The 23,198-nt window shown below is 36.6% G+C and overlaps 1 protein-coding gene across 2 annotated transcripts in view; it reads left to right on the top strand.

The window, feature by feature from the left end:
* VWA8 (von Willebrand factor A domain containing 8) overlaps window positions 1-23,198 on the top strand; it is a 390,182-nt gene that overhangs the window by 243,273 nt on the left and 123,711 nt on the right. For both annotated transcript variants that reach the window (XM_054586385.1, XM_054586386.1), the window contains exons 30-35: window positions 16,343-16,453; window positions 17,361-17,425; window positions 17,860-17,985; window positions 19,065-19,174; window positions 19,811-19,965; window positions 22,425-22,620. In XM_054586385.1, the coding sequence (XP_054442360.1) occupies window positions 16,343-16,453; window positions 17,361-17,425; window positions 17,860-17,985; window positions 19,065-19,174; window positions 19,811-19,965; window positions 22,425-22,620 (763 nt within the window). The remainder of the gene's footprint in view (window positions 1-16,342; window positions 16,454-17,360; window positions 17,426-17,859; window positions 17,986-19,064; window positions 19,175-19,810; window positions 19,966-22,424; window positions 22,621-23,198) is intronic.

Consider the following 23,198-nt stretch of genomic DNA (forward strand, 5'->3'; position numbering starts at 1 on the left):
TATCGAATGGTATTTTTTCTATGATTTCTTCTTCTATTTCATTGGTGGTATACAAAAATGCCTTTGATTTCTGAATGTTGACTTTGTATCCTGCTGTTTTGCCAAATTCACTTATTAGGTTGAGGAGTTTTTTGGTAGAGTCTACAGGGTTTTCTATGTACACTATCATGTCATCTGCAAACAATGATAGCTTTACTGCCTCCTTTCCTATTTGGATGCCTTTTATCTCTTTCTCTTGTCTGACCGCTGTGGCTAGGACTTCCAATACGATGTTGAAAAGAAGCGGTGAGAGCTCACATCCTTGTCGCGTTCCCGATCTTAGTAGGAAAGCTTTCAGTTTTTGCCCGTTGAGTATGATATTGGCTGTAGGTTTTTCATATATGGCCTTTATTATGTTGAGGAATGCCCCATTTATTCCCATTTTGCTGAGTGTTTTGATCATAAATATGTTCTGTACCTTATCGAATGCTTTTTCTGCATCTAGCGAGATGATCATGTGGTTTTTGTCTTTTCTTTAATTTATGTGATATATCACGTTTACTGATTTGTGTATATTGAACCATCCCTGCATGCCTGGGATGAATCCCACTTGATCGTGGTGGATAATCTTTTTAATGTATTGCTGGATGCGGTTTGCCAATATTTTGTTGAGGATTTTAGCATCTATGTTCATCAGGGAAATTGGCCTATAGTTTTCTTTCTTTGTAGGGTCTTTATCTGGTTTTGGGATCAGGGTGATGCTGGCCTTATAGAAAGAGTCTGGGAGTCTTCCCTCCTCTTGGATTTTTTGGAATAGTCTGAGAAGGACAGGGGGGTTAGCTCTTCCTTAAATGTTTTGTAACATTCTCCTATGAAACCATCCGGCCCTGGGCTTTTGTGTGCTGGGAGTTTCTTGATGACTGCTTCCATTTCCCCAGCTGTTATCGGTCTGTTCAAGCTTTCTGTTTCTTCCTCCTTCAGTGTTGGAAGATTATACTTTTCTAAAAATTTGTCCATTTTGTCAAGATTTTCAAATTTCTTGGCATATAATTGTTCATAGTAGTTTCTGACAATCCTTTGTATTTCTGTGGTATCAGTTGTTATTTCTCCTCTTTCATTTCTGATATTATTAATTTGGGTCTTCTCCCTTTTTTTCTTGAATAGTCTGCTTAAAGGCTTGTCAATTTTATTTATCTTTTCCAAGAACCAGCTTCTGGATTGGTTGATCCTCTGAATTGTTCTTTTTGTCTCTATGTCATTCAGTTCTGCTCTAATCTTGACTATTTCCTTCCTTCTACTTGCTCTGGGATTTATTTGTTGTTGTTTCTCCAGTTCTTGAAGTTGTAGTGTTAGGTCTTTTATTTGAAATGTTTCTATCTCTTTTAGGTAAGCCTGTATTGCTATGAACTGCCCTCTCAGGACATTTGCTGCGTCCCATAGGTTTTGGACTGTTGTCTGTTCATTTTCATTTTTTCCAGAAATTTTTTGATTTCTTCTCTTATCTCATTATTGACCCATTCATTGTTTAATAGTGTACTGTTGAGTCTCCATAAGTTTGCAACTTTTTGAAGTTTCTCTTTGAGGTTGATTTCCAGTTTCAAGCCCTTGTGGTCCGAGAAAAAGTTTGGTATTATTTCAGTTCTCCTGAATTTGCTGAGGTTTGCTTTGTGTCCTATCATGTGGTCTATCTTTGAAAAACTGCCATGAGCATTTGAAAAGAATGTGTATTTTTCTTCTTTGGGATGTAAGGTTCTATATATGTCAGTTAAGTCTCTTTGATTCAGTGTGTCATTCAGCGCCACAATATGTTTATTAATGTTTTGTTTGGAAGATCTGTCCATTTTTGGTAGTGGGGTGTTGAAATCCCCTACTACCAGTGTGTTGCTGTCTATATCTTTTTTGAAGTCATCCAACAATTTCCTTATAAACTTGGGGGCTCCTATATTGGGAGCATATAAGTTTACAATGTTGATGTCTTCTTGATAGATTCTTCCTTTAAGTATGATAAAGTGCCCCTCTGGGTCTCTCTTTATGGCCTTTGCTTTGAAATCGACTTTGTCTGATACAAGTATGGCAACGCCAGCCTTTTTCTCATGTCCATTTGCTTGGAATATTATTTTCCATCCCTTTACTTTCAATCTATGTAGGTCTTTTGCTCTGAGGTGGGTCTCTTATAGGCAGCATATGTGTGGGTCATGTTTTCTTATCCATTCAGCTACCCTGTGTCTTTTGATTGGGGCATTTAGTCCATTCACATTGAGAGATATTACTGATAGAAACTTACTCATCTTTTCTCTTTGTACTTGTGTTCCTCTCTGTCTCATTCTTTTCCTTCATCTGCCTAAACCAGTCCCCTTAGCATATCTTGGAGTGCTGGTTTGGTAGAGATGTATTCTTTTAGCTTTCTTTTGTCTGGGAATCTCCGTATTTCTCCTATTTTAATGGAGAGCCTAGCTGGGTAGAGCAGCCTTGGCTGTAGGCCCTTGCTTTTCATTGCTTGGAATATTTGTTGCCATTCCCTTTTGGCTTGTAGTGTTTCTGTTGAGAAGTCAGCTCCTAGGCGTATCGGGGCCCCCTTGTATGTTACTTTCTCCTTCTCCCTTGCTGCCTTGAGGATTCTCTCTTTGTCTTTGGCATTTGCCATTTTAATGATGATGTGTCTTGGAGTGGACCTCCTTGGGTCCCTCTTGAGTGGGGTCCTCTGTGCCTCCTGGATCCATGAGAGCCTTTCTCTCCTCAAATTAGGAAAATTTTCCATCATTACTTTTTCGAGGAGGTTCTCCATCCCTTGCTCCTCTTCTTCTCCTTCTGGTATCCCTATTATACGGATATTATTGCGTTTCAGGTTGTCCTGCATTTCCCTAAATGCTTCTTCATTCTTTTTGATTCGTTTTTCCATTTCTTGCTCTTTCTGGGAGCTTTTTTCTACCTTGTCCTCCATCTCACTGATTCGATCCTCAGCTTCATCCAGCCTGCTTTGGATTCCTTCTACTGTGTTCTTCAATTCAGAAATGGTATTCTTCATATCCTCTTGTGTCTTCTTGATAGTTTCTATGTCCTTTTCCAGGCTGATATAGTCTGCTGTGAGATCCTGATAGTTTCTCTGCAGTTTCTCATAGTTCTCTTTGAGCTGGCTGAGCTCATTGAGCTTCCTTAGAACCATTGTTTTGAATTCCATATCTGATAATTCCCTTGCCTCTATTTCATTGAGCTCTCTCTGTGGGGAGTTTGATGTAGTCCCATTTGTTTATTTTTTCTTTTGTTTCCCTTGCCCAAGGGGATATATCAGAAAAAATATTGCTACAAGGGATGCCTGAGCTTTTTCTGCCTATGATTTTTTTCTAGGACTTTTATGGCTTGTTATTGTGTATGGTGCAAGAAGGTGGTCTAGTTTCTTTTCTTTTTTTCATATATCTATCCAATTTTCCTAACACCATTTATTGAATAGACTCTTTTTACCCAAGTGTATGGTCTTGCCTCCTTTGTCAAATATTAATTGACCATAAAAATGTAGGTTTATTTTTGGGCTTCCTATTCTGTTCTGTTGATTTATATGCCTATTTTTATGCCAGTACCATGCTGTTTTGATAACCGTGGCCTTTTAGTGTAGTTTGATATCAGGTAGCATGATTCCTCCAACTTTGTTCTTCTTTCTCAAGATTGCTATGGCTGTTCTTGGTCTTTTGTGGTGCCATATAAATTTTCGGAATTTTTTTTTTGTAATTCTGTGAGATATGCAATTGGTGTTTTAGTAGGAATTGCATTGAATCTATAGATTCCTGTAGGTACTATGGACATTTTAATGATGTTAATTCTTCCTGTCCATGAATATGGTATATGCTTCCATTTATTTGTATCTGCCTCAATTTCTTTCTTTAGTAACCTATAGTTTTCTGAGTACAGGTCTTTTACCTCCTAGGTAAAATTTATTTCTAGATATGTTTTTTTTTTATTGCAATTATAAATGGGTTTTTCCTCTTAGTTCTTCTACTGATAGTTAATTATTGGTATATAAAAATCCCACCAATTTCTGAATATTCCTTTTGTATCCTGCTACTGTACTGAATTCATTTATCAGTTCTAGTAGTTTTAGTTTCTGGTGGAGTTTTTAGTGTTTTCTTGATACAGTACCATGTCAGTAGCAAATAATGACAGTTTTACTTCTTCCTTTCCAATTTGGATGCCTTTTATTTCTTCTTGTCTGATTGCTGTGGCTAGGACTTCCAGTACTATGTTGAATAAGAGTGGTGAAAACAGATGTCCCTGTCTTGTTCTTGATCTTAAGGGAAATGTTTTTAGTTTTTGCCTGTTGAACATGATGTTGGCTGTGGGTTTATCATATATGGCCTTTATTATGTTGAAGTATGTTTCCTCTATTCTTACTTTGCTAAGAGTTTTTAACATAAATGAGTGCTGGGTTTTATCAAATGCTTTTTCTGCATCTATTGATATGATCATGTGATTTTTGTTCTTGTTTTTTTAATGTGGTGTATCAGTTAATTTGATTTGTGAATATTGTACCAACCTTGTATTAGGAATAAATTCCACTTGATTATCATGTACCTTTTTTAAAATGTATTGCTATATCTGGTTTGCTAATATTTGGGGGGGGGGATTTTTCCATCTATGTTTATCAGCAATATTAGTGTAAAATTTTCTTTCTTTACAGGATCTTAATCTGGTTTTGAAATTAGGATAATGCTGGCCTCATAAAATGAGCTTGGGAGTCTTCTCCCTTTTTGAATTCTTTGGAATAGTTTGAGAAGGAACAGTGTTAGTTCTTCCTTGAATGTTTGGTAAAATTCACCTGTGGAGCCATCTGTACCAGGACTTTTGTTTGCTGGGAGAGATTTTTTTTTCTTGAATTTATTTTTTTTTAAGATTTTATTTATTTATTTCTTTTTAGAGAGAGGGGAATGGGAGGGAGAAAGAGAGGGAAAGAAACATCAATGTGTGAGAGAAACATCAATTGACTGCCTCTCATGCATCTCCAATTTGGTACTTGGCACACAATCCAGGCATGTGCCCTGATCAGGGATGAAACTGGTGGCCTCTTGGTTCACAGGCCGGCACTCAATCCACTCACCTGCACCAGCAAGGGCGTTTTTTTATTACTGCTACAATTTCATTAGTTGTAATTGCCTATTCAGATTATCTGATTCTTCTTGATTGAATTGGAAGATTGTATATTTCTAGGAATTTATCCAATCACTTAGGTTGTCCAATTTGTTAGCATACAGTTATTTGTAATATGTTCTTATAATTCTTTGTATTTCTTTGGTGTCAGTTGTCACTTCTCTTTGTGATTTTTTTATTTGGGTCCTCTCTCTTTTTTTATTGATGAGTCTCATTTGTCAATCTTACTTATGTTTTCAAAGAACCACCTCTTGGTTTTATTGATCTTTTGTATTGTATTTTTAGTCTCTGTGTCATTTATTTTGCTCTAATCTTTATTATTTCCTTCCTTCTACTTACTTTGAGCTTTGTTGTTGTTTTTCTAGTTCTTTTAGAATAGATAGTTTATCTGATATTTTTCTTGCTTCTTGAGGTAGATATGTAATGCTATGAACTTCCCTCTTAGGACTGCTTTCCGTGTGTCCCATGGATTTGGGGATGTTATGTGTTCATTTTTATTTGTCTCAAGGTAACTTACCATGTTTCTCCTTCATCCCATTGTTGACCCATTCATTGTTTAGTAACATGTTATTTAGCTTCCATGCATTTGAGTGTTTCTCAGTTGTTTTGTAATTGATTTCTATGTTCATACCACTGTAGTCAGAGAAGATGCTTGACATGATTTCAATCTTCTTGTATTTATTAAGACTTGTTTTATGTTCTAACATGTCATCTATCCTAGAAAATGTTCCATGTGCATTTTAAAACAATATATATTCTGCTGTTATGGGATGAAATGTTCTGCAAATAATGATTAAATCCATCTGATCCAATGTGTCATTTAAGGTCACTGTTGCCTTGTTGATTTTTTTTGTCTGGAAGATCTGGTCATTGATGTCAATGGGGTGTTCAAATCCACTACTATGACTATTACTGTCATTGTCTCCCTTTATGTCCACCAAGTTTTTCTTTATATATTTAGTTGCTCCTGTGTTGTATTCATATATGTTTATAAGGGTTATATCCTCTTTTTGGATTGATCTCTTTTGCATTATGCAGTGTTCTTCTTTGTGTCTTATTATGGTCTTTGTTTTAAAGCCTATTTTGTCTCATATAAGTATTGATACCCCAGCTTTTTTTTTCATTTCCTTTTGCATGAACTACCTGTTCTCCACCCCTTCACTTCTGTCTGTGTGAATCGTTTGTTCTGATATGGGTCCCTTATAGCAGCATATATATGAGTCTTTTCCTTACTCATTCACCTACTGTATGTCTTTTGATTAGATTAAGGTTATTGATAGGTATTTATTTATTGCCATTTTATTCTTCATACCTATGTTCCTTTCTCTGTATTTCTTTTCTTTCTTTCTTCTTAAAGTAGGTCCTTTGACATTTCTTCCAGTCCTACTTGGTAGTGGTCAACTCCTTTAGGTTTTTTTTTTCTTTTTTTGTCTGAGAAGCTCTTTATTTTTCCTTCAATTTTAAATGGTAACATTGCTGGATAGTGTATTCTTGGTTGTAGATCCTTGCTTTTCATCATTTTCAGTCCCTCTGTCCTGAAGTGTTTCTGTTAAGAAATCAGCTGACAGCCTTATGGGAACTCCCTTGTAGGTAACTGTCTTTCTCTTGCTGCTTTTAGGATTCTTTCTTTATCTTTAACCCTTGTCATTTTAATTATGATGTGTCTTGGTGTGGGCCTCTTTGAGTTCGTCTTGTTTGGTACTCTCTGTGCCTTCTGGACTTGTGTGTTATTTTCTTTCATCAGTTTGCAGAAGTTTTGAGCCATTATTTCTTCAAACAGGTTCTTTATCCCTTGCTCTTTCTCTTTTCCTTTTGGTACCCTTATAATACAGATATTGTTACAGTTGATGTCCCAGAGGTCCCTTAGGCTTTCCTCTTAAAAATTTTTTTCTATCTGTTGCTCTGCTTAGGTGTTTTCTGTTATCTTGTCCTCTAAATTGCTGATTCAGTCCTCTACTTCATCTAACCTGCTGTACATCCTTTCTAGTGTACCCTTCATTTCAGATATTGTAGTCTTCATTTATGACTGATTTTTTATGGTTTTTATGTCCTTTTTAATTTTTACTCTCTTTTAAGTTCTCACTGAGATCATTTATTCTTTTCCTAAGGTCCTTGAGCATCCTTATAATCATGGTTTTAAATTCTGCACCTGGTATCTTGGTTGCTTCCATTTAATTTATTTTTCTGGATATTTCTCCTGTTCTTCAAGTTGGGGCATATTTCTTTGTCTCCATTTTTTTTTATGTTTGTCTCTGTGTCATAGATCTTCTATGACTCCCAAACTTGTTAGGATGGCTATATGATACAGTTTTCTTGTGGGGCTCAGTGGTGTAATCTTCCAGATCACTTGACCTAGGTGCTCCAAGAATATCTCCTGTTTGGGTTAAATGTGCCCTTATGCTATAATAGACTCTTGAATGTTGTTGGCTTGTTTGTGGATAGAAATAACCCTCTGGCTGGCTGACTATAAGGTAGACCTGGGTCACCCTATATGAGTTGCTGTGCAGGGGCTGCCACCCAAGGCAGAGTTGTTCCCAGCAGGGCCTGGTGCATGCTGCAGTCCCGCTTTGGGTGTGAAGTTGTGTAGTTAGTTTGGTAGAGCACTGTTGTGGTCCAACTTCCATCACTTGTTGTGTGGGTTGTGGGTCCACTTGGGTGGCATTCTGGTACAGGTTGATGTCAGACATTGTCTATAACCAGACTTGAGCTACCTTTCTGAAGCTACCACAATATTCACTGTTTATGGCTGCATCTACTGAGCCTGGGTGTGTTTGAGGGGCCAAGCTGTCCACAAGGATTGGGTTCCTCCAGCTCTGAGCTAGGGGCAGATCAGTAAAAGGTCCAAGGCTTCCTGATGTCCACTTCTACCTGTTGGCTACTTTGCCACCCCCTGAGCTTACCTGGTGTTCCTCCAGAGTCTTCTGAAGAAAAATGGTAGCTTGGGCCCAGGCTGGTCACAACCCACAAACTCTTCCACAAAGCATGAGCTTGGTAGGGGAGAGTGACTAGGGTAGAGAGAATGGGGCTAATGAGCCTCTTGCTTTGGGGAAGTGTGGTCAGGCACTCAATGTGGGGGAAAGTGGCCCCCTACTACAGAGCTACACCTCTCAGTCTCTGCCAGAGTCTCCAACCTTAGCTTCCTTAGGGGGAGTGCACCACAGATTCAGGTTGGGTACAGCCAACCGGCCCCACTGCAGGAGCAAGCTCAACAGGGCAGAGCCTTCAGGACTCGGTGTGACAAATTGAAAGAGTCTCCTGCTGGGGGTGGTGCCCTCCAATCCTGTAGGAAGGAGACAAGCACATTGCTTTCCTCCACTCCATAACTGCACAACCCAGTACTCATCAGAGTCTGGGACAAGAGCCTCTGAGGGAGACACATTCTAAAGGTTCCAGCTCAGAGCAGTACTCCCTTCTCCCTGTTGAACTGAGCTCAGCAGGCCAGGGACACTGGGACTTGGGAAGACAGATCAGAAGAGTCTCCCTTTGGGGATGGTGCTGGCAGAGCCTGCAGAAAGGAGGCAAAACTGGCCTATCCATTCCAAAGGTTGAGAGTCCACCAAGAGCTTCTCCAGAAAAAGAATACACCAAAAAGGTCCCTATTGGGTGCAGCCAAAAGATCTATCCTCAGCACTTTTGTCTGATAGGATGGTGTCACCAGTAGTTGAAGGTCTCGGCTAGTTCACTCCCCAGCCTGGTGCTACAAGAATAGGAGTGCTCAACCCTGGGAAGATGGTGCCTGGAGGTGTTGTGGGATGGGGGCTTGACACAGGGACTTCAGTGGTTGACCCTCCAGATCTCTCCTCAGAGCCACACTACCCAGACATTCTCTTTATGACCCCCATATGCTCTTAATTCCCCTCCCTCTTTTGGAGCCCTGGTGAGTGTTTGAGAGCAAGATGATGTACATTGACCCATCAAGATGCTGTACACCTGGGTTTCTAGCAGACTTCTTCCTCTTCTAGGTGGACAGAGTCCCGGCCTGCTGATTTTCACAGCCAGATACTATTCAGGCTCTTCTTTCTGGCTCTGATGATCTACAATGGATAACTCTGTGTGGGGCTGAGACCCCCCCACTCCTCAAGGAGTACTTTTGCAGCTGAGATATCCCTTCATCTTCTCAGCCACCTCCCTTGGGTGCAGGGGCCAGCCCTCTCTGTGCCTCTGCCCTTCTCATCAGCCTCTATGTGGCTTGTTCTGTAAATGCTTGGTTATAATACTCCTGTTCAGCTGTTCTTCAGTTGATTATTCAGGTAGATTTCTCTAGAATTAAGGTATAAAACTGGTTTGATGCCAGGAAGGAGTAAGTATAGCTTCCATCTATTCCATAGCCATCTTGAAATCCTGGTGTCTCTTTTATAAGGACACTAATCCCATTCATAAAGACTTCATATTTATGAACTCTTAAAGGCCCCACCTCCTAATTTCAACATATTAATGTGGGGAGAGATAAATATTCAGTCCATTACAGGAATGCAATGAAATCACTTAGTATCTAATGATGATCTAGTTCTATCCATCACTAGTATTCCAAGATAGAACTAATGAAAAACACAGATGCCCAGAGTTTGGCTAAAAATAATTCAGAACAGAAGATACATTTCAAAAGACAGGCTGTGTGTGTTTCAGTTAGTGAAAATTGTAAAGTTCTAAGTTATCTGTATTATACCAGTAGAAAGGAGTATAATGCTTCTGTATAACTATTACCCACCTAATATATACCAAAGCATTTTATTCATTCAACAAATAGGCATTGTATACCTACTATTGGGGATACTACAGTGAAACAAAACAACAGAAATCCGCATCCTCAAAAGCTTACATTGTGGTACAGGAAGGTAGATAATAAGCAAAATAAATAATTAAATTGTATCTTAAGTTAGAAGATAAGAAACTAGAGAGCATAAAACAGAAAGCTGGAAGGAAGATTGCCATTTAAAATAACATGGTGGGCAGAAATTTCCTAAATGAAAAGGTCATATTAAAGCAAAGACTTAATAGAAGCAAGGGAAAAGCAGGTATCTTGAAGAGACTCCCAGGTAAAGGGATTTATAAGTTCAAAGTCCCAGAGGCTGGAATCTGCCTCTTCTTCTTTAAAAAGATTGGATGGGGGGAAAGTATCAGGAGGTGAGGTCAAAGAGGGCACTTAGTGGGGTGGGGTAGGGCCATGGTGGAGGGGGTAGGGAAGCAGATTGCATAGAGCCTTGTGAACAATTAAAACATTCTGGGCCCTGACTCTGAGTGGATTGGGAAGGTGTTTGAAGCACAAGAGTGGTGTGATCTGACATATTTTTAGAGGATTTCTCTGGCTCCTCTGTGGTGAATAGTCAGTAGGTGCTAAGGTAAAATGAAGGAGCCAGAGAAGAGATTTTTGGCACGATCCAAGCAAGAGATAATGGCAATTTGGAGAAGTATGGAGGTCGTAAATAATGATGGATTCTGGATATATCTTGAAGGTTAGACCAAAAGGATTTCCTAAGAGATCAGATGTATCGGGTGGGAAAGGGTAGATTGAAGGACAACTTCAAGTTTTAGGGCTTGAGTAGCTGAAAGGATAGAGTCCCATCAACGGAGATGAGGAAGGAATCAATTTAGGAGAGAAGATTAAATGTTTGATTAAATTTTACGTCTTTGGCATCTAAGTAGATGAGTCTGGAGTTTTATGGAGAGGTCAGAATAGGAAATATAAATTTGGGGACAAATCCCTAAGGCTCTGCCCCTCCCAATGTAACAGGTGCACTGAGACAAAGAAATATGGCCCAATGAAAGAACAGATCAAAGCTCCAAAAATAGAATGAAGTGATGAACAGATAGCCAGCCTATCAGATGCACAGTTCAAAACACTGATGATCTAGATGCTCACTGAACTGATTGAGTATGGTTGCAAAATGGAGGGAAAAGTGAAGGCTATGCAAAGTGAAATAAAGAAAAATATACAGGGAACCAACAGTAAAGTGAAGGAAACTGCAACTCAAATCAATGATTGGGAGCAGAAGGAAGAGATAAACATTCAACAAGAACAGAATGAAGAAACAAGAATTCCAAAAAATGAGGAGAGACTTATGAAATCCAGGACAACTTTAAATGTTCCAACATCTGAATCATAGGGGTACCTGAACGAGAAGAGGAAGAACAAGAAATTGAAAACTTATTTGAACAAATAATGAAGGAGAACTTCCCCAATCTGGCCAAGGAAATAGACTTCCAGGAGATCTAGGAAGCTGAGAGAGTCGCAAAGAAGTTGGACCCAAGGAAGCACTCACCAAGACACACCATAATTACATTACCCAAGAATACAGATAAAGAGAGAATCTTAAAAGCAGCAGGAGAAAAGGAGACAGTTACCTACAAAGGAGTTCCCATAAGACTATCAGCTGATTTCTCCAAAGAAACCTTGCAGGCAAGAAGAGACTGGCAAGAAGTTTTCAAAGTTATGAAAGGCAAGGACCTACCTCCAAGATTACTCTATCCAGCAAAGCTATCATTTCAAATGGAAGGGCAGATAAAGTGCTTCCCAGAAAAGGTCAAGTTAAAGGAGTTCATCATCACTAAGCCCTTATGTGAAAAGTTAAAGGGATTTATCTAAGAAAAAGAAGAAGATCAAAAACTATAAACAGTAAAATGACAACAAACTCACAACTGGCAACAACTGAACATGAAAAACAAAACAAACTAAGCAAACAACTAGAACAGGGACATAATCACAGATATGGAGATCACATGGAAGGTTATCAGCAGGGAGGGGGTGGGGGGAGATTGGGGGAAAAGGTACAGGGACTAAGGAGTGTAATTGGTAGGCACAAAGTAGACGGGACATGGAGAAGCCAAAGAACTTGTATGTACTACCCATCGACATGAATTAAGGGGGGATGGAATGCTGGGGAGAGGGGTGGTACAGGGTGGAGGGGAATAAAGGAGAGGAAAAAAAAATGGGACAACTGTAAGAGCATAATCAATAAAATATATATTTTATATTTTATTTTATATATATATAAAAAAAGGAATATAAATTTGGGAGTTATTGGCCTATAAGGCATGAGGCTGAAAGAGGTCACCAGGGAGTGAGTATAGATAGAGAAGTTTGACCATTAAGTACTGGGGCAATAAAACATTAAGAAATCAGGAATATGATGGGGAATCAACCAAGGGGATTGAAAATGAGTAGCCATGAAGTAGGTAGATACACCGGAGAGTGTGGTATCCTAGAAGTATTGTTAAGTGCTAACAATGTGTGAAGAAAAAAATTACATACGCTGTCCCATGTCTTTCTTCCAGCTGCCCAATGAGGTAGCTGTTTGCAACGTATAAACATGAGGAAATTGAGGCTCAGGGGATTTTGACAGCTTGCTCAGCTACGTGGGAACTGAGATTCAGACCACATTGTATGGACACCGGCATAGTCAGACTTCACCCACTCTCTCACTCACTTCAGATACTTGGGGAAAGAATAGTCTGAAAAATTTGAAAGTATTCCTAATAGGAAAATATTAAAGAAATGCAGTGCTGATGCTTGCAAGTATTTAAGGTCACTGTGAGAGTAAAGTTACCAAGAAACAGTACTTTTGGAATGTGTCTAATCAAGGGGAAAATATTGCATAAATAACGTCAGTAGTTCACCAAGCAATAAAGGCAACTTTAATTTTAGGCCTTGCCCTAATAATTATTATAAATTCTGAGTTAATAAATTTTTTTCTGGTTTTCAGATTTTTTTCATTTTCTTTTTCTCCTAAGAGCAGGGTTATGAATATCCAGATACTGCTTATAAAAGTTTGTTTTTAGCACATTGAAATAAGGGTTTTATTATATAGGTTTCCAACAAAATATCAATGCCATTGAACTGAATTCTATAGCCAGAAGAATCTGTCTTTATGACATGATATTTTGGTGATTTTTAATTCAGTAAGCCAATTAAATTTGGGTAGGAATCTAAATATGGAGCATTTATTCACACAGTCCTACCACATTTTCAACTGTGAAATTAACTCTCAAATTTAAAGAATATATAAATTCTTTTAAAAAAATTTTAGATTCTCACCAAGTATTTTATTTTCTCAAAAGTTTCAATTATTTGGTCACATCGCTGGTTCACCTTCAACAACTTTCATCAAGAAAAATAGTTTTTCATTGTAAAGATATGCTGGACTTCCATAGCCAGCGCTTGGCCTCCTGCCGCTCTAGTTCTAGCGTGTTATCTGGCTTATCCTTTTGACTACGGTTTCAACAGTTTTCCAAAGGCTACCTCATTGCCCTGAACTGGCATTGCTCAGCTTACCTGGAAACTTGCATACCACCTATCATCTCAACTGCCTCCTCTTTTTCCAAAGAGACTATCTTAGCTGTCTATTTTATATTATGGCCTGTTAGGATGTAAAACTTCTTTAATTCCAAATAAACAGCATGCAGCTGTAAAATTTAACAAATGATAAATAATTCTAATGGAATAAAAAATGAGTGCACTGCCTTCAATTCCTTCTTTCCCATTCTGCACTAAATGAAAACAGCTAAATATTGTAGAGAAGAACTTCAATACTATCCCTTGTCTTTAAAAAATAAATCTTTGCTCCAGGAGTATTTCCCTGATTAGCTTAAGAAGTTGTTCAAAAGAGATTGCTAAAATAAAATCTTAAGTAAGGAAAGGGAAACTTCTCCATGCCTAAAAATAACAGCCCCTCCACCCCCTTGAGATTACTTATTACATCTGTACAAAGTTTAGAATTTCAGACTTTGGGACATTGAGGTCATCCAGAGGTTACTTTTCTCCCAGTCAAATACAAACATAATAAAATTGCTCATTGGCCGCTCTTCCCTGCCCCCCACCAAAGGAGTACCAAAGCCACAGTTATATGTACTCGAGTGTGACACAAAGTTCTATTTTAAACTCAGACAGAATATATCATTAGTCATTTGCAGGAGGAAACCATTAAGTTGTAAAAGGATGGAGCAACAGAACTTCATGTTGCCAATTGCTTCTAAAACTAATTCTAGATACAGCAGTGGCTGGAAGTAAGTGTTTTCTGTTACTTAGAAAAACAGTGTTTCAGTTCACTTAGACCAGGTTTATGGGTATCTAAGTATTAGAACCTAAAAAGGCAGAAAAAATACATAACTGTACTAATTTTTCTGCTTAATCATATTTATTTAATCATTTGCTTATTCTTGTGCTTCATCATATTTCGGGATCAAATATTAATTTTAGGACTTTTGCTTAGAAAAGTTAATATTATCCAAATTGCCTCAGTGCTAAGATTTTGTATTAATGTTGTACATGTTATCATACATGAGTTTCTCCTTAAAAAACACATTTAAGAAATATTTAATTTCGGATGGAGACTGTAAATTTTTAACTTATTAATATGTTTTCTTTAACATATTAATATAGAAAACTTTTAGACATCATTTTCAAACCTTCAAATGCCAGGAATAGTACTTCTTATGTGAAATGTTATTTTTAAAAGGAATATTCCTAACACTGATTCTTAATGGAAAATTATATTTTACACAGAATAATTGATTCTAAGGGTGATGTTTATGGAAATATTTAAGCTTTATCAACATGCTTAGTAGAATTTTTACTACAGCCAAGATTGAGAATACAGAGTGAAGAAAGCTATGTGGTAAGAATACTACTTTAATTCTTGAGCACTTCAATAAAATTAGCTAGTAAAATAAATTTGAAACAACACTGTGCGGTTCCAGATTTGCAGATGAATCATTAATCCTTTTATGTTTCTTCTTATTTCTCTCTAAATGGATTATATAATAGAGGACAAGGGCCATAATTAATTAATCATTTTATTCTCCTTTGTGCTTTAAATATCAGCTGCTCAATAAATACTATGGGAGAAAAGAACAAACATTTCAAATTCTGTTTCCTAATTTTGCAAATCATTTGGGTGCTTTGTGACTTAATTTTCCCCAAAGCAAGTTCTTAAAATGAAAATTCATAAGGGATAGGATAATGGAGGAGTCCCAAATTTAAAACAAAACAACAACCAAAAAAAAGAAAGAAAAGATAATTGCCCAACAATGAGGCCTGACAAACAATTTGCTGGTGCCTTTTTGCAAACCTATTCAAGCTCTTCCAATTTTTTTTCCTTTTTTTCCTATTTGAAAAACTCTTTTATTGTTGTTCAAGCACAGTTGTCTCCACTTTCCCTCCACCACCCTCCCCCACCCCACCCACCCCCAGCTCCCACCCTCAATCCTTCCCCCTTTGGCTTTGTCCGTGGGTCCTTTTACATGGTCCTTGAGGACCCTTCCCCTTCTTTCCCTGTTATCCCCTCCCCTCTCCCCTCTGGTTATTGTCAGTTTGTTCTTTATTTCAATGTCTCTGGTTATATTTTTCTTGCTTGTTTGTTTTGTTCATTAGGTTCCACTTACAGATAAGATCTTAACTAGAAAAGCTAACCTCTTTCATACCTTTAGAATATTCAGTCTTTTCTGGTTTTCTCAATTTTATGTTCTCATTTTATGTGTTTCTATTCAATTCTTTTAATGTTTAAGGTTTATTTAAAAATTTCTTTCCTTAATAAACCTCTTCTAATTACTTCTAATTACTGAGAGATTGTTAACGTCATTTGCATAACTGTGATTAATAATATTAGAGAAATCTCTTGTTCATTATTACAACACCGACTATGTAAGTTTTTTAAGCATAACGGACTTTTAAATGAAGAAATACTCTACTATCGAGGTTCTTGGACTTCTTGATATTTTCTTGCTAACCCATCTTTATATAACATGTGCATATTTTCTGAGTTGAACTGGATTTGTGTACAGAATTAATTTAATTTATTTATTTTATTTAATTATTAAATTTAATTGTAATTTAATTATCTATAATGTCAAAGAGTTTTCAGCAGAGCATTCTGTGAGTGTCATTCCGATAAAAGTTAAATGGACTTTTAAAAAATATTCATTCTCTCCATGTCACCATCACTGCGGGACAGAGTCATGGTTGCGGGGGCCTGCGTTTGAAGGGGAGGGAGAAGGGGGCGGCTCTAAGATAAAATCTCCAGAGAATACCTTCTACATCATATAATTAGAAACATCGCCATGAAACCATCTAATCCTTTAAATTCTGTCTTAAGAAAACCACTTGGTGTCTTCTTCTTAAGTGTGTCAATATTGCCATTTCCCGTTTTGTTTATCACTATAACCTTTACACCCAGATTACCAAGAACCTTCTGCCTTTTGGCAATGGAGCTTTTCACCATTCTCTTTATTTCAGAGTAATGTCATCCTATTGTTGGATACCATTGGCCGAGCCCTTCGTCGTCTCATCCTCCCTTTAGAAGAAGCTACATCTGAGAGATCTTCCTGGTGGAACGAAAGAGAAGCTGTAAGGAACACTCAACTTGTCTAGCAAATTCTTGAGGATTTTCTATAACTTTTAACCATAAATGTGAATGCCTGCCCATCCCTTTTCAGGGCCTTTTGTTTATTATAATGTACAAGAGAATTGTCTTATTATGCACTTGTGGATGTTAAGACACTACAAATAGACATAGATACACATATAATTAAATAACAATAACTTCTTTTTGTATCTATCATGAAAACTTGTCAGGACTGAATTCATAATAATAAAGCATTATGAGCTATTTGAGTATGATATCCACACAAACTTTTAATCGTGTAGTCACTTTAACCTGTATTTCAGATATGCATTCACGTTTTGGATTTATACAATAAATGCATGAGTACAACACCTGATTGCACCTACTAGATAAATAAATGTTTTTAGTTATTAATTAAATTAAATTAGTAAATAAACATTTTAGACCAACCCAAGAGAATTTATTCTATTATTCAGAAAAAGGAAATGGATATATAGTAAGGCTTATCTTCTGCTCTACAGGATAGGATATTTAGGTCTTAAAATACCTTGAAAAAAGAGATTTTTAAAATGTTATAAGTGTATTCAAATCTAAGAAGCAAAGTATTTCCTATTTATTTATGTTATGGCATAAATTACACAGTGAATCATCAGATAGCATGTTTATTTCTAACCAGAACTGGGTGTTATTTTTAACAATTCTAAAGATGTGTTAGTAGGTAGTTCACAGTAAATTTTTAAATATATTGTATTTAGTCCATTTTACCGAAAGTTTTGGCATAGATAAAGAGGTAGCTCCTCTGAGAATTACTTTCTACATGTTAAGAATTTTATTTAAGGCAAAGTAGCTAAAGAGACATGACTGATCTGACATATTTAATGTGAATTTTTTGTTTTATTTTGTCTTTAGGAAACTTATAAAATGTGTAAAGAATTTTCACACAAAAACTGGCTAGTATTCTACAAGGAAAAAGGGTGAGCTTTTGGTTGTAGAAGATTTAAACTGTGGTCCTTATTTTGCCTATTCTATTTCCTCTTTTAAATATATTTGTTTATTATTAAACTAATGTCACGAAATTATAAATGTTTTATTATAAAAACAATTCATCTCACATTGTAAAACATTGAAAAATAGATGTAAGAAGAGGCAATGCTCATAATCCCATACTTCAGCAATTACTAACATGACAGCTATCACTTTCCATTATTTCTTCTTATGCATACATAGACTTACATAGCTTAGACTTTGGTATATCTGTTTGCTCAGTTAACATTTTTCTGTGTTATTACCTAGTCTTAAAAATATTCTTTTCAGGGTTGCATATATATCATGAAATGATTGTGCCATGGTTACGCAACCGTTATCCTCACCACCTCCTTTCAGATACAGTTTTCTTCTCTTTTCTCAGGAACACCCTGACCGTGCTGGACGTGCTGGAAGGGCGAACTCACACCATCTCCCTTCCCATCGACCTCAGGACAGTTTTTCTGGTGGCAGAGGACAAATGGCTTCTGGTGGAGAGCAAAACAAATCAGTGGGTAGATCTACATAGTACCTCATGCCATGTGCTGTAGCTTATCAGTTATCCTGCATCCTTATTGTTCTGTCTTTCTCTGTCTTTTAACAATTTCTGAATTTGGCAGCATCACTATAGGTGAAAGTTAAAATAGGTGGAGAGAGAAAATTAAATTAAATATGACTTCACAGAGCAACCAGAAAAGTATTTCAGAGGATCACATTGAAATTAACAGGAAAAATATCATAACTTTTCTGTATGATCCATATTTCTGTGGGCTTTTTTTTTCCTACTAGCACACTGAGAACTCATTGCATTGTTGCCAAACTAGAGATACTTCAAAGTAGATTTTCAGTTTATCTTCAAAGGGCCGCAGTCTGCATCACAGAGCTGTTGCTTTTTTGTGACTTCACAGAATCACTTCTTAGAAGTTTCTTCTTCATTTTATCTTGCATGCTCTTATTTGGTTATGTTTATGTTTGTGATGCTTCCTCCATTGGACTGTACACTTCTTGATGAAAGGGACATTATGTGCTCTTGGCATAAATAGGGTGCACAATAAATTTTGAGTCCCCCATCCTTCATGCATTTATCCACTAGCTAAATGCAGACTTTCTCTGCAGCTCTGCTGACAAGCAGAGGTAGCCTACTGCAAAAGCTTTCTGGCTATTTCTACATTGCCATCTCAGAAATCTTACAAATTAAGTAGATCAAGGAGATGACAGTGGTGAAGGCTTCTGTTCCTCAGCTGGTCACAATCAGAGGTCAGGGTCCCACTTCCTGGCTCATCAGTCATAGCAATAGCAGGCTCTATGATAACAGTAGTGTGTCTCATTATAGTTGTTTTTTTCTTTTTTCTTTTTACAGCCCTTCCTCTTATACAAAGTGTTGGATTTTTGGTTTACAATTGTTACTGCATTGCGATTATGAATTGCTCTTTATACACGGTGTTGAGAATAACAATGAAACTCAGAAACTACAAATGATACTCAAAATATAAAAAAGCGGCTTAGGGGGATGAACTCCATTTTTCCTGTCTGGCCACACAATTATTGGGAAAAGAACAACTTTCACATAGCTGTTTGTTTTGTTTACAGGAAATACCTTCTAACTAAGCCTGCACACATCGAATCTGAAGACAGTGGGGTTTGCCAGTTGTATGTGTTGAAAGAGGAGCCTCCCAGCCCTGGGTTTGGAGTTACACAAGGTAAACGCTGTGCTCTCCATGTTTATGGCCGGCTGGGTGCATGCTTCGATGACACCCTGTCCTCCAGAATCATTTAACAGCGATATTGGCAGTATATGGTAAACTTACACCGAGGGAAAACTTAGTCACTACATTAGAAATAGTAAATTAGAATCTACCATCTTTTAAGTTCTGTCTTTGAATTTTTTAACTGACAAGTAAGAGTTTTTATGTATATTTAAGTTCCGAGTCTAATTTAGGATAGCATTTTTTTCCTTTTTACACAGACCATCAGGATTTCTAATTCATCGCAGTTTGGGGGAAGTGAATAGGACTTATAAATAAAATCTAAAACATACCATTACCAACATGGATTAGATCAGTTTTACATCTTTTCTACAGGGTTCTGTTAATGATTATATTTATTGTTAGTAAAATTTTTAATTCTATAAATACTTGAAATTACTTTGTGAACTTGCCTTGATTGTAAAAAACTGAGTTTTCTCAGATGAAAGGCCATGAATGTAATTTAAAATGTTTTCTCTTTTTTAACATGTGTTTTTCTGTTTGATTTGATGAGAATGAAATTTTGTAAAAATTAATTCAAGGAGCATTTTAAGGGCATATGGTATCTAATGTTTCTCTGACACTATTCAGAAACAGATTTCAGCATACCTCATAAAATTTCAAGCGATCAGTTATCATCTGAAAATCTGAGCTCAGCTGTGGGACAAAAGATTGCCTCTCCTAACCGAATTCTCTCAGATGAGAATAGCTATGCTACAGTTGTTGTTGGTTTCCCAGATCTCATGGTAAGCATCCGTTTTTTTAAAGTTATTGAATATGAATATTTCTTCCTCTTAATATGTCCTATGATAAAAACCTATTTGAGGGCATAATTTAAAATGCAATTTTCTGATAAACATTTCAGATCAACATTCTGTTTTCCAAATCAATCATTAAAAATGTGTTTTACCTAAGTGACTTCATGGCTTTTTAAAAATTACCCTTTAAAGTATGATGCAGTTATATAATTTAGTAAGGGAAAACCAGTATTACCCGTAAATGGGCATTCATGTGTAAATGCCTAACCAACTAACAGTGATTTTGTACCATGTTGTCTTAATGAGTGCTCATATAATCTGTCAAGAGGAACAATTTGAGACTACTAAAAAAAAATGTCTTCTGGAATTTTTACAAGTGAAATATGTCAAGATCTCATTACTGTAGGTTAAAATTTTCAACACTGATGAACATCAATTCATACTCCATTGAGTTTTGCTCTGATTTATTGTATTGTTGCAGCATGCAGATTATATTATAAATGCCGATGGTCTCAACTTAATTTGTGTTTTAGATCAGCCCTTCTGCTGTTATTTATTATTATGTGTAAAGAAGAGGCTGTTTGTAATTGGTTTCAGGTGAAACTAGGCACCATCTTCCCCGATGGTAATATGGATAAATGAAACAGGAAGGTCATTTCCACCCAAGTTGCCATCTAATATTAAACCTTAGATGTAGCTTCATGTATTTTGATTAAACATTTAATTTTCATAATTTCCTTTGTAGCTTTTAGGTGTGATGGTAGAATCATTTGAAGGTAAAATTATGAGCTCTGCTTGATAGTATACCAATCTCACATACCTCAAATCTTTAATTAATGAATAATGAGTACTTCAGGGTAAAAGACTTTTGAAATCCAAAACCCAGTGGATAATATGTGGCTTAGTACTTTGCCATATGTCTTCCTAATTATCAAGTAAAAGGCATTTGCTATGGTATTATATGACTGAAAATGAACCATGTTGTTGAAATACAATATCTACAGCGGCCTTGATTGAATGAAAGAGATGTTTAATATGCTTTCTACAATACTTGCTGCTATCAGTGAATACTGGACCTATTTTTATGAAGGTAGAACTATTTTAAAAATTGATCTTCTGATTGAAGAAATTAGTATAGAGGCATAATATTGCTATAAAAATTTAGACAGTAAAAACTGAATATAAGGCACTGTTTGTATTAACCCTGTATAAATTCTTTATAGCCTGGAAGTGATCTTGTTAATTTAAGAGTTCCTCCATATTTAGTGTGGGGCCCACCACACAGAAGATGTTCAATGAATTTTTATTTAATGGAAGATTAGAGTCAATTAGGCAGACTTTCAGCATTTTATGTTAACAAACATATTTTTAGGTATTTTCAGAAGCACTTAAATTTTTATGAATATATTAAAGCTTTCTTAACCTAATACCAAATATCTGTACATATCATCCTCAATAGTGAAAACATTAAAAGCATTCCTTTTAATATCAAGAATATTACAAGGATACCCACTGTCACCATTTCTATTAAACATTGTACCAAGCATTTTAGACATGACCCATTAAAAAAACTGATAAATTTCATCAAAACTAAAAACTTAAGTTCTATAAAAGATGCTATTAAGAGAAGGAAAAGGCAGTCTATGGTGTGGGAGAAAATATTGGTAAATCACATTTTCAACAAAGGACTTGTATCAGGAATATGTAAAGACTTCTCAAAATTCAAGAGTAAGAAAACCAATAATCCAATATTAAAAAATGGACAAACCATGTCCCAGTGTCGTGTTAGAGGTCAGAACCCAAGCAAGTAGAAAGGACAACTGTGGTGGGGGCAGGGGGACCACTGGTGACGGGAATCAAGTCCAGACAGGATGAAGAGGGTGTGTTCCCAGGAAGGGCACTTTGATGTAGGACGTGGGAGCCCAAATAAGGTGGAGAGAGTGTCCGTGCGTGAGCACAGCCCAGTGTGGGCTATCAGGGCCTTATGATAAGTAGATTTACCATGGTGATAATTTTGGAAGGTATATAGGTGTTGAGTCACTGCCTTATACACCTGAAACTAATATGATGTTGTATGTCAGCTATACCTTAATTAAGAAAATACTGGTAATGTTCTATTCCTTATACCAGATGGTGGATGCATTAGGAGTTTGTTATATTTTTAAATGATCTATATAGTTATATTCCATCCTTTTAATTATAATTTATTTCAAGGAAAAAATATGTTATATATTCACACTTGTATGAAAATTATGAGTATTGGCAGAGCAGCTATCTCCTGTAACAAATTAAAGAAGTTTAAGGAATAATTTTGTTTTCTTATACTTGTGAAATAAAAGTTACCACTGGTATCTGCTTAAAGGGCTGCATTATGAAAATTGTGGTGAGTGGGGTGAATGTGGTTCATAGCACTTCAGGGCTTTAATCTCTTTTTATTTTATTTTCAGTCACCCAGTGAAGTTTATTCTTGGAAAAGGCCATCATCTTTGCATAAATCAAGGGTCACTGATTCAGCATTCTATGGAGGAAAGAAGAAAGGTGGAGCTCCAAAACAGAGTAATTGTGTGACTCTGATAGATACCAATCAGATCGTCAGGATATTGCCGCCGGGAGAAGTCCCTCTAAAAGATGTGTACCCAAAAGGTAAGGAACTTACCAGTTCCTAATCTGCAAAGGTAGTTGAAGGTAGTTTGCTTTTGATAGAGATATTTAATTTATCATTATTATTGTATATTTATAAGTGGAAATAATTATATCAGAGGTCTAGTAGTTTTAAACACATGAACGTACTCAGAAAGTCTTCACTTACCTTCTTACACTGTGTAGTTGTAGCCATCGCTGTTTGTAGCTCATCTTCATTTGCATTACAATCTATACAATAACTTTATAGAGCACATGTTGTCAAGGAGATTTAAAAATCACTAAAATATTAGACATGGAAAATGGGGCCTGACTTTTGTTTTAAACCATCAATTTTCAACTGGTGTGCCACAAGAATTTTTAAAACATGCAACACCTGACCATTTAGTCAGGGGCAATGACCTCTTTTCCCTTAGATTGCCAAATAAAAAAATGACAACAGCCAACACAACAACAGCCACCCGAAATGAATGAGTCAAAACTTGACTTATTTTTTTTGGTCAGATCGGCAAAAAAGTAATATATGTTTTTGGTGTGCCGCAGAATTTTAGTAATTAGTTTATGTGTTCCATGAGGTGAAA

Source organism: Pteronotus mesoamericanus, unplaced genomic scaffold (genome assembly GCF_021234165.1).
Source record: "Pteronotus mesoamericanus isolate MK-2021 breed Mesoamerican mustached bat unplaced genomic scaffold, CSHL_Meso_final contig_94, whole genome shotgun sequence".
NCBI classification, from domain to species: Eukaryota; Metazoa; Chordata; class Mammalia; order Chiroptera; family Mormoopidae; genus Pteronotus; species Pteronotus mesoamericanus.